This window comes from Bos mutus, chromosome 4 (genome assembly GCF_027580195.1).
Source record: "Bos mutus isolate GX-2022 chromosome 4, NWIPB_WYAK_1.1, whole genome shotgun sequence".
NCBI lineage: Eukaryota > Metazoa > Chordata > Mammalia > Artiodactyla > Bovidae > Bos > Bos mutus.
In genome coordinates this window covers 32622747-32636189 of record NC_091620.1, presented here as the reverse complement: position 1 = coordinate 32636189, position 13443 = coordinate 32622747, and the positions used below count along the sequence as shown (strand labels likewise).

At 38.7% G+C, this 13443-nt stretch overlaps 1 protein-coding gene across 2 annotated transcripts in view; it reads left to right on the top strand.

Annotated features, from left to right (window-relative positions):
* PTPRZ1 (protein tyrosine phosphatase receptor type Z1) overlaps window positions 1-11842 on the top strand; it is a 208595-nt gene extending 196753 nt beyond the window's left edge. The window contains exons 25-31 of one of the 2 annotated variants that reach the window (XM_070368777.1): window positions 2428-2521; window positions 2828-2901; window positions 5700-5828; window positions 6274-6420; window positions 8187-8329; window positions 9080-9215; window positions 10775-11842. In XM_070368777.1, coding sequence (XP_070224878.1) covers window positions 2428-2521; window positions 2828-2901; window positions 5700-5828; window positions 6274-6420; window positions 8187-8329; window positions 9080-9215; window positions 10775-10915 — 864 coding nt within the window. In that variant the 3' untranslated portion in view covers window positions 10916-11842. The remainder of the gene's footprint in view (window positions 1-2427; window positions 2522-2827; window positions 2902-5699; window positions 5829-6273; window positions 6421-8186; window positions 8330-9079; window positions 9216-10774) is intronic. The other variant, XM_070368778.1, reaches the window with a different exon arrangement.
* Window positions 11843-13443: the final 1601 nt, after the last annotated feature.

The window sequence follows — 13443 nt, the reverse complement described above, 5'->3', positions numbered from 1 at the left end:
CTTCTCATTCAGCATCTTTTGGGCTCTGGGAGGAGTAAGGGACAGGTTAGGTTTAGAACCTGAACTTAAAACCTGAAGAGAGGGAGACATACATGTTTATTCAGCTAAACTTATCTGAGTAGTTAAGAAACAATTCAAGGAAGAAAAGTGCACAGTCCAGCTTCCAGAAACAGATAAGAAAGAAATATAAAGCATTAACAGGATGTTGCTAAGATGGCTTTTCTCTAATTTAAAAAATACATATGTATTAGCCATTTCTAACATAATTTTCACTTAAATATGATTTACCCCTTACACAATTACCTAAAAGAATTTATATCACTTATACTGGGTAATTCAGGATCAGAATGAAAATATCAATTATGAAACAGAATCCATTTTAAAAAGAGAGACATTTGACTGTTTCCTGTTAGCATCCTAACTAGGGAAATTTAGGGGTGTGTGCTTGTGTGTGTGTGTGTGTGTGTGTACACTGTCCTATAAAAAACAGGTATTATTCATGTTTATCCAATGAAAAATTTTCTTAAAATGAAATTGCATGTCTATGTATCCAAAAAATATCTATCACAAATGTACCTCATGCCAGGCTTTTGTGTTTGATACTGATTTTGAAATCTACATTGAAAAGTAAAGAACCAAAAATATTCAAAGCAATACTGAACAATAAGGAATAGAAATTTCTTGAACTATATGTGAAAGACCTTTTATGGAATGACAATGTTGAAAAACAGACAAATCAGCCAGAGGAACCATGTGCATGTGGAAATTGTTATGTGATAGATATGACATTAAAAATTGGTGAATGGACTGTAAGTATCAGTAAATGATACTGGGACAGTTTCCATGTGGAAACAAGTATAATTACGTATCTACCGCACCTCAAACACTGAAATTATTCAAGATGGATTAAATTCTTAAAATGGAAATAGTTTTATAACTACTGTAAGAAAATATTGGAAAATGTATTTTGAGGACATGAAGGTAGAGAAGAACTTCTTAAATAAAAATGTAATTTACAAAAATCTTAAGGAAAAACAGTAATTCAGTTATAAATGTCTATTTGATAAAGAGAACAAAGACATTTGCAACTTTCTTAGTAGACTGTAGATTTACATTTAAGACATCAAACCCCCGGCAAATTAATGAAAACGAAATATAAATATGAAAAGGCAATCATCAAAGAAGAAATAACTAAAATTCACCATTGCACTATAATTAAGAAAATGCTAATCAAAACCACAGTATACTACTTTTCATCTGTTAGCCTGTCAAAAATTTAACACCAATGACTGCAAATTCTTTATAGAAACCCTCACATATGTGCATATTAAGAAATATACAAGGGCTATTCATTGCTACAAAGTTTGAAATAGCAACATTGAAAATAATGCAAACATTCACTAATTGCAGAATAGATAAATAGCAAGTAGATTATTTATGTCATGAAGTATTAAAATAATGAATGTGCTGTGCTTAGTTGCTCAGTCATGTCTGACTCTGCGACCCCATGGACTGTAGCCCACCAGGCTCCTCTGTCCATGGGGATTCTCCAGGTAAGAATCCTGGAGTGGATTGTCATTCTCTCTCACATTGCAGGTGGACTCTTTAGTCGAATACACTAGGGAAGCCCAAAATAACGAATAAAAAACTATATGCATATATAAGGGCTTCCCTGGTGACTCAGTGGTAAAGAATCTGTCTGCCAATGCAGGAGATGTGGTTTTTATCCCTGGGTTGGGAAGATCCCTTGGAGAAGGAAATGGCAACCACTCTAGTATTCTTACCTGGAAAATCCAATGGACAGAGGGAGCCTGGCAGGCTACAGTCCATGGGGTCGCAAAGAGCTGGACACGACTTAGCAACTAAACAACATGTGTGTGTATACACACACACACACACACGATGCAGTTTATCTCCAGCTGCAGTGTGAGATTCAAATAGAGAACATGGAGAGCACACACCATAGAGGAAGGGTCCCAATGCTCAAAGTCAAACTAGGTATCAAGCTTTCCCTGCTTCTTCCATCCCTCCTGGAATAGAATATAAAACATAAATGTATCAGGGAGTCCCCTAAACAACTTTAATTCAAGGAATTCTTGGAAAATAAGTTAAATATCTTGTAGCTCAGTTGGTAAAGAATCTGCCTTCAGTGCAGGAGACCTGGGTTCGATCCCTGGGTTGGGAAGATCCCCTGGAGAAGGAAATGTCAACCCACTCCAGTATCCTTGCCTGGAAAATCTCATGGACAGAGGAGCCTGATGCGCTGCAGTCCATGGGGTCGCAAAGAGTCAGGCACGACTGAGCTAAATATCTTTGTTGAGTCACATGTGTAAATATGAGTATGAGTGTGTGTGTGTGTGTGTGTGGTTTAATATTTGAGTGGCTTAAACGAAATGATTTATATTTTTCCTTGACATTCTTTCTCAGCTCTTGAGTCAATCAAATATACAGCAGAGTGACTATTCTACAGCCCTAAAGCAATGCAACAGAGAAAAGAACAGAACGTCTTCCATCATCCCTGGTAAGCTATGTTGAACTTTGGAAGAAAAAGGAAAACCAACTTTTAAAATAATATTAATAGAAGCCTTGTAGGTAATTTAACAATAGTTTTCCATCTTGGAACAAAAGCAATATACTCATTTAATTATGTCAGATAATGTAACTTAACAAGGACTCAAACTTTGAGTGCAAAATACATAGAAAAATTAGCTAAAAAGTCAAAGACACTGAACTTGCAAAATGCAGCTATTTTTTGCCATTTGAGGAGGTGGAAAGGAGGTATAGTGCTAGAGCTTACTTGTTTATGATGAATCTTCTGTGTTCCCAGTGGAAAGATCCAGGGTTGGCATTTCATCCCTGAGTGGAGAAGGCGCAGACTACATCAATGCCTCCTACATCATGGTAAGTCAGAGAGCTACTGGGAAGACCGACTGCAAGCTTATGTTGCCAGAACCAAAACAGGGTGGTTTGCCTGAATCAGTGACTGGCAAATACCACGGGTGGACACGAGTCAAATCTGATGACTGCAGGTTCGCAGCCCACAGCAACAATGGAATCACAGCATTCCTCGGTGTTTTCATGTGTGCTGGGACTGGAAAACCCTCGGTCAATGCAACTGAGTAGATGCAGGAACCAAACTCACCATTCAGAACTGATGTTCAGTTCAGTTCAGTTGCTCAGTCGTGTCCGACTCTTTGCGACCCCATGAACTGCAGCATGCCAGGCCTCCCTGTCCATCACCAACTCCCAGAGTCCACTCAAACTCATGTCCATCGAGTCGGTGATGCCATCCAACCATTTCATCCCCGGTTGTCCCCCTCCCCACCTGCCTTCAATCTTTCCCAGCATCAGGGTCTTTTCAAATCAGTCAGTTCTTTGCATCAGGTGGCCAAAGGATTGGAGTTTCAGCTTCAACATGATGAGTAGATACAAAACCACTTACCTATCTAAGTGGCTCCATTTCATTCACCAAAGCAAATTTCCTGCAGAACCAGGATACACCAGCATTAGCAAGTCCAGTCTCACTGACATCACTCCAGGTCTGCAGCACAGTTCTCACCCTGCAAACTGGGCTCATTTGGCGACTTAGATTTCTAAAGATTCAACACTTTCTGTCTGCATTTAGCTCTACTATGAGAGGAGTGAGTGCTTTAGCTGTTTTTTGACCTTCGTTTCCATTTCAGGCCAGTCCATCACAGAGCTTGCCTTCAGATGAAAGGGTCCTAACTCCCATGCCCAAATCACTATTCTATTTAACTAGAAAAGAAAATACCAAGGCATATCTATACAGGAAACAAGGAGATATATGGCATCTAAAAGGGCTTCCCTGGTGGCTCAGATGGTAAAGAGTCTGCTTGCAATGCAGGAGACATGGGTTCAATCCCTGGAGCAGAAGATCCCTTGGAGAATGGAATGGCTACCCACTCCAGTATTCTTGCCTAAAAAATTCCATGGACAGAGGAGTCTGGAGGGCTACAGTCCCTGGGGTCACAAAGAGTTGGACATGACGGAGTGACTAACACTTTCATTTTTAGGGCTTCCCAGGTGGCACAGTGGTAAAGAATCTGACTGCCAAGCAAGAGGTGCAGGAGTTATCTAAAAGCATGCCATACTTAAACGGGCTTCTTAATACTATACGAAGCAGATGTCTTTACTCAAAAATCGAGAATGGATTGAGAACAAATGTAAATATTGCTTTGTGTGTTAGTTAGATAAAAGGCTGTTCTTTTCAAGAAAATAATTAAATGCTGGCTACCTACAAAGCTTGCCACAGTACGTCTGAAGATTTGCAAAATAGAATGAGTTTTTATCTACTTGGAATGATACGGGATATTGACTGAAGTTGCAGGATAGACTGGAAGTCCTTTCAAGGTCTTTTCCTGGGCTTCCCTGGTGGCTCAGTGGTAAAGAATCCACTTGCCAATGCAGGAGACACAGGTTCAGTCTCTGATCTGGGAAGATTCCATGTGCTGAGGGGCAGCTAAGCCCATGTGCCACAGCTATTGAGTGTGTGCTGTAGAGCCTGGGAGCCCCAAACAACTGAGCCCACGTGCCACAGCTACTGAAGCCCGTGAGCCCTAGAGCTCGTGTTCCACAGGAGTGGCCACTGAAATGAGAAGCCCGTGCACCATAACTAGAGAGGAGCCCCCGCTCACTGCAGGTAGACCGAAGCCCTTAAAACAGCAAAGACCCAGCAGAACCAGAAATAAGTTAAATTATTTTTTTAAAAGATCTTTTCCTACCCAAAGCATCTACAATTAAGGAGAAAAACATTTAATTATGTACAACCTACTCATTCAAATCTGAATATATGAACTTAAAAGTTTTCTGCTTATCAAATGAGATTGTAACCAAAAGAAAGTAAATTGAGTAGAATTCTACTTGATGAATAAATGAAGATAAAGCTTAAAAAAAGTAAAAAACATTCCATACTTCAAATGAGCCTATGGGAGCTAGGAATGGGATCTAAGAGATTCCATTGCAGAAGGAGCCATGGTTTTGGTAAGCAGCAGCATGGAAATCATGATTAATTCAATGGCACCAGCTTTCAGGTTTCTGTAGCAACATTTGCAAGGTGGCACCCCTAGTTCCTGGAGAATGAAATGGCACCCCACTCCAGTACCCTTGCCTGGAAAATCCCATGGACGGAGGAGCCTTGTATGCTACAGTCCATGGGGTCGCAAAGAGTCAGACACGACTGAGCGACTTCACTCACTCACTCACACCCCTAGTTCCTCTCCGGTAGAGGCAGTCAAGACGTAAAGTATCCTATTGCCAGTGGGTGTGAAATTTGGCACTGCCATTGGGACTTAAGAAGTTTAAGAAATGCAGAATTTCTAGATTTCTTTTCTATCTAGTGTGGGAGACATAGTCCACAAGCCATTTCGTTAAGTCTCCTCCTAGAAGTGATAACTTGTGATAACTTAAGGTGATAACTTCTTCAGCTTCAGTTTAATTACGTATGAAGTGAAGCTCACATTCCCTTTCTCATAGTACTGCTGTGAGGAATAAAGAAGGAAAATGCTTAACACTGTACCTGACATATAGGATGGGTCCATAACATTGGCTATAATAATCACATTATTATTTACAGACACAATCTAAAAATAAAAAGACTAACATGACCATTAACCTATAACTGTCTTAAATATTTACAGTCATATGCCAAGGCTCTTTCTATCCTCTCTTTGATTATGTAGGGCTATTATCAGAGCAATGAATTCATCATCACCCAGCATCCCCTTCTCCACACCATCCAGGATTTCTGGAGGATGATATGGGACCATAACGCCCAGCTGGTTGTTATGCTTCCAGATGGTCAGAACATGGTAAGCCCTTCCGGCCACTTTTGGCACTTTCTTTTTAGGGTAGGTAACAAGGCACAACTACTCAAAAGTCCAGTACACAAAGTAGTTTTTTCAACTAACGAACTAATATTGAAGTTGCACCTTGTCTATTATTGGATCTGGTTTGAATGCAATATCTCAGGTCTGAAATTGTTGAATGACAGTTTTAAATAAAAGTAGGTTGAAATTAACTTAAGTATTTATTACGCTGCTTAGGGAATTAGAATTGCAATCATGAATGAAGTCAGTCCATATACTTCTACTTGCATTTTTTAAATAAAACTTGTTAGGATATTTTAAGAGTAAATTTTGAGATTCAAAGAAAAATTTGAGTTGAATTTTCTACAGCAACCTGTTAACTTTGTTTCACAGTCTGACTTAGACATTTTATTAAATCTAGAATCGTCTTTGTCTTTTAATCCTCCAGGCAGAAGATGAATTTGTTTACTGGCCAAATAAAGATGAGCCTATAAATTGTGAGAGTTTTAAGGTCACTCTTATGGCTGAAGAACACAAATGTCTGTCTAACGAGGAAAAACTTATAATGCAAGATTTTATCCTAGAAGCTACACAGGTATGGACATAGTTTAAATGATAAACTTTTCATCTTTTTAAATGTATGCCAGTTTAAAGATCTCTCCTAGAAATTAAAAGAAGGAATCTGATTTCTTATAAATTGAGGCAAATTACCCAAATAATAAATTTTACCTTACATGTTATTTTCATTTTTTTAAATCTTATAGAATCATTAAACAATTAGCCATCACTAAACTCCACCATCCTTGATTTCTACACACACAGGAAGTCAAAAATTTCTCTTTACTCCAAAGCAGTTGCTGATAGAAGTTAAGTTGAAACTAAACAGAGTAAAAACAAATAATTTTATTAATCCTAATTCTCATGTTTTAAGGCCAGTGTTTACCTTGTCTTCTCCTAAATAAAATGGGAAAAATATTACCTACCAGTAAAAACAAGTTTACTGTCCTCTACTGATGTACAGGGGGTTGTTCAGTGAAGAACTGCTTTGAAAACATGCAGTGCAATGAATTAGGGTTGTTTTACTAAACTCTTGATTGTCTACAGTTTGAATTCTTTGTCAATAATTATTTCTGTAATTACAGCATAGTTCATAAATTATTGTATGGCTCCTGTAAAAGACTAAAAGATGCTAATAATGATGAGTAAGGTATGTGAAATTCGGAGGACTTGCTCAATCAGAAAAAAATTAAATCATATTTTAGATGGTTTAAGTGTTTCACTTTAATTCTGAAACTGGTAAAACATATAGGATATATAAGAAGATTCAGTATTTGCTAGACTATTTGGTTGACCAACACTTATAAAATTGATGATGCAAATACATTGTTTTCTAAATGTTTTATAGTTCTGCCTGAAATTGATGTTTCATATTATATTTTGTGAGTCAAGAGTCCAGTTTTATTGTTTCATGTGAAGAGCCATTGTTCCAGCATCATTTATAGATCAACAATACCAGTTCAGTCATAAATCAGATTCCTGTATATGTATAAGCCACTTTAGGAAACTGAGGATCAGAAGTTCAAGAGCGTTAAAGTCATGCAACCTGGTTTGGTCACTTAAGCAAGGATTCGAACCGGGGCTAGAGTGGGACCCGTGTCTCCACCCTCCTTGCCGGCACTTCCCGCACTGTGTCATGCAATCATATTCTTCCCTTAGTTGAACCTGAGTAATGCTGCTATTTGAAGAAGTCTGTGCTGTCTTTTTCTGTTTTACTTCAAATACAGATGATTTACAATATTATATGTTACAGGTATACAATATAATGATTCATAATTTGTAAAGGAATGTCTGCACAATTTTTAAAGCAAATTTTAAAACAGAAGATCTCTCTTTTTAAGTTTAATTTTATGGACACAGCCACATCTCTGTTCATGATTTGATTGGCAATATAAAGTCCACCAACAAGGATTATTTTAGAATACAAAAGAGGCCACATCTGTACACGGCAAATGTGGTGTCATGGCGATTTCTCCCTTCATGATAACGGATGGGCTACAACGACTGCTACACTCCGTGTGTGACTTGGTTTCATCACCTTCCTGCAATTCCTGATTTTCACAGAAATAATTATTGACAAAGAATTCAAATTGGTGTCTTGTAGATAGTCAGGAGTTTAGTTTAAAAAAAAAACAAAAACCCTAGTTCGTCGCATTATGATGCAATGAATGGGCTGTAACGACTCCTGCATTCAGCATATGATTTGGTTTTATTGCATTCCTGTAGTTACTGATTTTCCTCAATTCATCTACTCACCTCCCAATATGACACTTTTTAAAACACTAATTTTACCTCTTCTTGTAGGATGATTATGTACTTGAAGTGCGGCACTTTCAGTGTCCCAAATGGCCAAATCCAGACAGCCCCATTAGTAAAACTTTTGAACTTATAAGTATTATCAAAGAAGAAGCTGCCACCAGGGATGGGCCCATGATTGTTCATGATGAGTAAGTGCCACACCTTAAACCTCTTCACACCTGACATGCTCTGGGTGTGTGTATATTTCTGTTATCTTTGTACTAACCTAATATTTTGGACCCATGGTGAATTATTCAGCCAGGGTAGATTATTGCTTCTCATGGACATGATTAACACAGAATAGTTTGGGGTATTTTTCCACTTAGAGCTCCTGCTGAAGGCAGAAGATGGGTGCAGGGTCATAGGCATTTGCTCTTGCATTCTATGCTGAGAACACTTTGTGTGATGAGTCAGTGTTTTAGAACCTGGATTTTTACACGTTCTAACCAGGGAGACATTCCTCAGCCACTGACTTCATGGGATTGGAATAAAATTGATATCATGATATCATTTTTATTTACCAGAAATAGAAATCTGTATCCAATTGATCTTTCCAAGTTTCTGTTGTAAACCAAAATGCATGTGCATATTATATATGATACTTAGATTAACCTCAGTCAGATTATTTTGATTTATGGCCAACCCATTCCATAGTATAATAAAACAAAATGTATAACCAAATACTTAATTTCTATAAAGTGTCTCATTACTAATATTGTGAACATTCCACAGTGTTTCAGATTAAAGCATAGTTCCATGGACAATAAAGTGAGGAGACAATATATTAAAAATTTCAGTGTCCTTACTGCCAAGTTGTCAAGGCCACATGCTCTGTGAGTTCCAAATGTGAATGTTTGATGCATCTGAATGGAGTCTTTGTCCCTTCCATTTGCCTCCAGGCATGGAGGAGTGACCGCTGGAACTTTCTGTGCTCTGACGACCCTTATGCACCAACTTGAAAAAGAAAATTCCATGGATGTGTACCAGGTAGCCAAGATGATCAATTTGATGAGGCCAGGAGTCTTTGCTGACATTGTAAGTAACAAGACAGCGACTCAAGCTTTTCCTGTTAGAGCACCTGTTACTTTCTAGGGGCTACCAAAATCATTTTGTTGTGTATCAAAAAGAACACATTGATAACATTAACATGAAGTTTTCAAGCTGAATTATAATCCATTTGCAATCCATAGAACTGGAACTATAAACAATAAACTTTTAAAGTTTATCTTCCAGAAAATTGATGGATCAAAAATTTTCAATTTCATTGTGTGCCTTTTTTGTGAGACTTAGTATAATTCTGAAAAAATATCTGTAGTAGAAGCACCAACTAATCTGATTTATCCAGCAAAATAAACATTTTATTCCAGCGTTCAAGTTCTGCATAGCCTCAAAGAGCAGTCAGAAAATAGAATTCAGTTGTTTGCTTTTTTATCAAGCCAAATTCATTTTCTAAACTTAAGAAGTAGCTAATTCTAAGAGTACTTTTAAAAAAGAGAAAGACACTCATACAATCAAGAAAAAGCATAACACATCTGGAAAGATAAGTCTCAACTCTGAGAATAATTTGGAAGCTTTTATACTAGAAACAAGGGCTAGAAAGACAATAGGGAACTTTGTGCATACCCTAGTGGGAGAAGCTTAGGTGAATGCAGAAATCATAGGCTCCCTTCTAACTTTCTGGTCTGTATATGGAAGGGCCTTATAAAGGGTCCATCTTCAAAGCTCCAGCCCACACCAGCTGGTCAGAGAGCAGGGAAAGCCTTGTGCACACACACTTCAGAGGAGCCCTTGTTAAAAGTCTCATTCAGGCAAGGTGAGTTGTATGTACCAAGCTTGTCATTTGAAATTGCTTTCTGGAGACTAAACCTACACCCAAGTTTCACAAATGCATTTACTAAGACATGTGGTGCCAATGGTTTCCTACTGTGGTGCCAGCCATTAGCTCACAGCCTTTGCAACTGCCTTGCCCCCACCTCACCATCCCCAGGTTGGCGTCTGAAAGATAGCAACTCTTTATTCTTCTGTGTGTCTCTGAAACCAGAGCAGGACACATGCTCTCCTTTGCACCAAGCAGGACATAGGACTACCCGTGCTGGTAGAATGTGAAGAATACTGGGTAAACAGTGGGTCCTGTGAAAGGCCTGCATTCGCCTTGAATTCCCGTGCTGACACTGCAGTCCTGAGGTTTCGTAACAACTGGAGAATGGAGAATGAATAACTCAGTGGGATACAAGAGTCGAGTGCCAAAGGGCTTGCACACAAGTTGATAAATCAGTATTAGAACCTTATCACATCTCCTTATGATTGATTCCATGACGTTTGAGTAGGAATGGAGTGCTTACCATTGGCAAATGTATATGGGCCAATGTTCTAGGTCCGTAAGCGTTGGCTAATTGTAGAGCTACTTTAAAATTTAATCAGAAGGAGACATTAATATGGATGGTGTACCTCTGCCAACCTCTGCCAATTATAACAGAGCCCTTCACACAGTGACCTTCCTTGGACAGTGGCAAAGGATGACTGCAAACATGCCTTCTTTTTAAAATTATATGTCTTCACTGAGTCTCCTGTTTCCTACCACCTCTGTTCTCCAGGAGCAGTATCAGTTTCTCTACAAAGCCGTCCTCAGCCTTGTGAGCACAAGGCAGGAAGAGAACCCATCCACCTCTCTGGACAGTAATGGCGCAGCATTGGCTGATGGAAATATAGCCGAGAGTTTAGAGTCTTTAGTTTGACATGGAAAGGGGTGAGAAGAGCCCACATGTGAGCCTTGCTTTCCTCTTTCTAAAATTTGACTGGAAAATCAATTCTGTTATCTGTTTACTTCACATCACCTGACAGTTACTACCATGACATAGGATTCTGCTGCCAAATTTACATCATTAACAATGTGTGCCTTTTTTGCAAACCTTCTTGTAATTCACTTATTGTGTTTAAACTAAAATGATTGAAATTTACAGTATTTCTAAGAATGAAATTGTGGTATCTTTTTTTCATATTGATTTTAACAGAAAATTTCAATTTACAGATACTAGGAATTCCCAACTAGAATCCCAAACAAAAAACATGTTTGTTTTTAGTGTCAAATTTTTAGCTGTATTTGTAGCAATCATCAGGTTTGCTAGAAATATAACTTTTAATATAGTATACTGTAAATAAAACACCCTGCTCCCTATGATATTCAACATTTTACAACTGCAGTATTCACCTAATGTAGAAATAATCTAATACTTACTGTAAATACTGCTCTAGTGTCTCCATGGACCAAATTTATATTTATAATTGTAGATTTTTATATTTTACTACTGAGTCAGTTTTCTAGTTCTGTGTAATTATTTAGTTTAATGATGCAGCTCATTATCTGGTCTTACTCTGTGAGTCTTCTTGATATTGTTTTGTGTTGTGATTAACTGTTTTAGCATGTAATTTTAACTTTTATGGAAAATAAAAATACATTTGTTTTGAAGGAAGATGTTTTTATGAGAATAACACCTTACCTGACATTGTTTAAATGGTTTTTATCCAAGACATTGCAAAAATAAATATAAATATCACCATCAGTTTGTGTTTGCTTGTGGAGTACTGAGGCACATGTAGAAGAAAATTATGGATATGTTCCCTCTGAAATGATGGACATAAAAAAAGGTTGATGGGATGGGACAGTGTGTAGAGTTGATTCCCAAACTGTGCAGTAAGGCCCACAGGAAACAGAATTGAACATCTGAGGACAGCAGAGCAGTGTGTATTAACACAGCACAATTACCCCTATTAAATTATTTGGTTCTTGTTATTCACTCAGTCGTGTCTGACTCTTTGTGACCCCCATAGACGGTAGCCCACCCAGCTCCTCTGTCCATGAAATTCTCCAGGCAAGAATACTGCAGTGGGTACCCATTCACTTCTCCAGGGGATATTCCCTACCCAGGGATCGAACCTGGATCTCCTGCATAGCAGGCAGATTCTTTACTATTTGAGCCACCAGGAAGCTTCAAGTTAGGACTTAACTCTGTGTTTTGTATTTCTTGCTAATTAAGTAAAATTAAGAATGAGTGTTAGGACTAAAAGAAAATTGGAAATAGGAAGTTATTAGATTAGCTGCCAGTGACTAACAAATATTTCTTCAGAACAGGCAGCTTTTCTCACTGGATCCTTTCCAGTAGAATTCATGTCTGGTCAACATATTTCCAATACAATCACCAAATGTAAACCATTATAAAGAAGACTAATCTATACAAAAGATAAGACTAGCTACCTGCATGGCTATGCAAATTGTGCATTGCATCTACTGGGGAGCCAATCAAAGCACATTTCAGTTCAGTCGCTCAGTCGTGTCCGACTCTTTGCGACCCCATGAATCACAGCACGCCAGGCCTCCCTGTCCATCATCAACTCCCAGAGTTCATTCAAACTCATGTCTATCGAGTCAGTGATGCCATCCAGCCGTCGCATCCTCTGTCATCCCCTTCTCCTCCTGCCCTCAATCCCTCCCAGCATCAGGGTCTTTTCCAATGAGTCAACTCTTTGCATGAGGTGGCCAAAGTATTTGAGTTTCACCTTCAGCATCAGTCCTTCCAATGAACACCCAGGACTGATCTCCTTTAGGATGGACTGGTTGGGTCTTCTTGCAGTCCAAGGGACTCTCAAGAGTCTTCTCCGAACCACAGTTCAAAAGCATCAATTCTTCGGTGCTCAGCTTTCTTTATAGTCCAACACTCACATCCATACATGACCACAGATATTGAATATTGATTAGGATGTGGAGAAGGCAGTGGCAACCCACTCCAGTACTCTTGCCTGGAAAATCCCATAGACAGAGGAGCCTGGTAGGCTGCAGTCCATGGGGTCGCTAAGAGTCAGACACGACTGAGCGACTTCACTTTCACTTTTCACTTTCATGCATTGGAGAAGGAAATGGCAACCCACTCCAGTATTCTTGCCTGGAGAATCCCAGGGACGGGGGAGCCTGGTGGGCTGCCGTCTATGGGGTCGCACAGAGTCGGACACGACTGAAATGACTTAGCAGCAGCAGCAGTACTTAATACAATTAATATTTATTATAACATTATGATTAATATGACTTTTTCCATTAGACAATAAGTGTATTGTTCTAATTTACATATTTGATGACAATTTTTTGACAAAAGTACCTAGAAGGAGTACTTTTCTCTAATTCTCAAAAAGGCCTCATTTGGGCTAGTGGTGACCCTAACAACCCATGGGAAGGGTGGTTTTATAAATCAGAGTTCTTCCCAAATTTTATAAA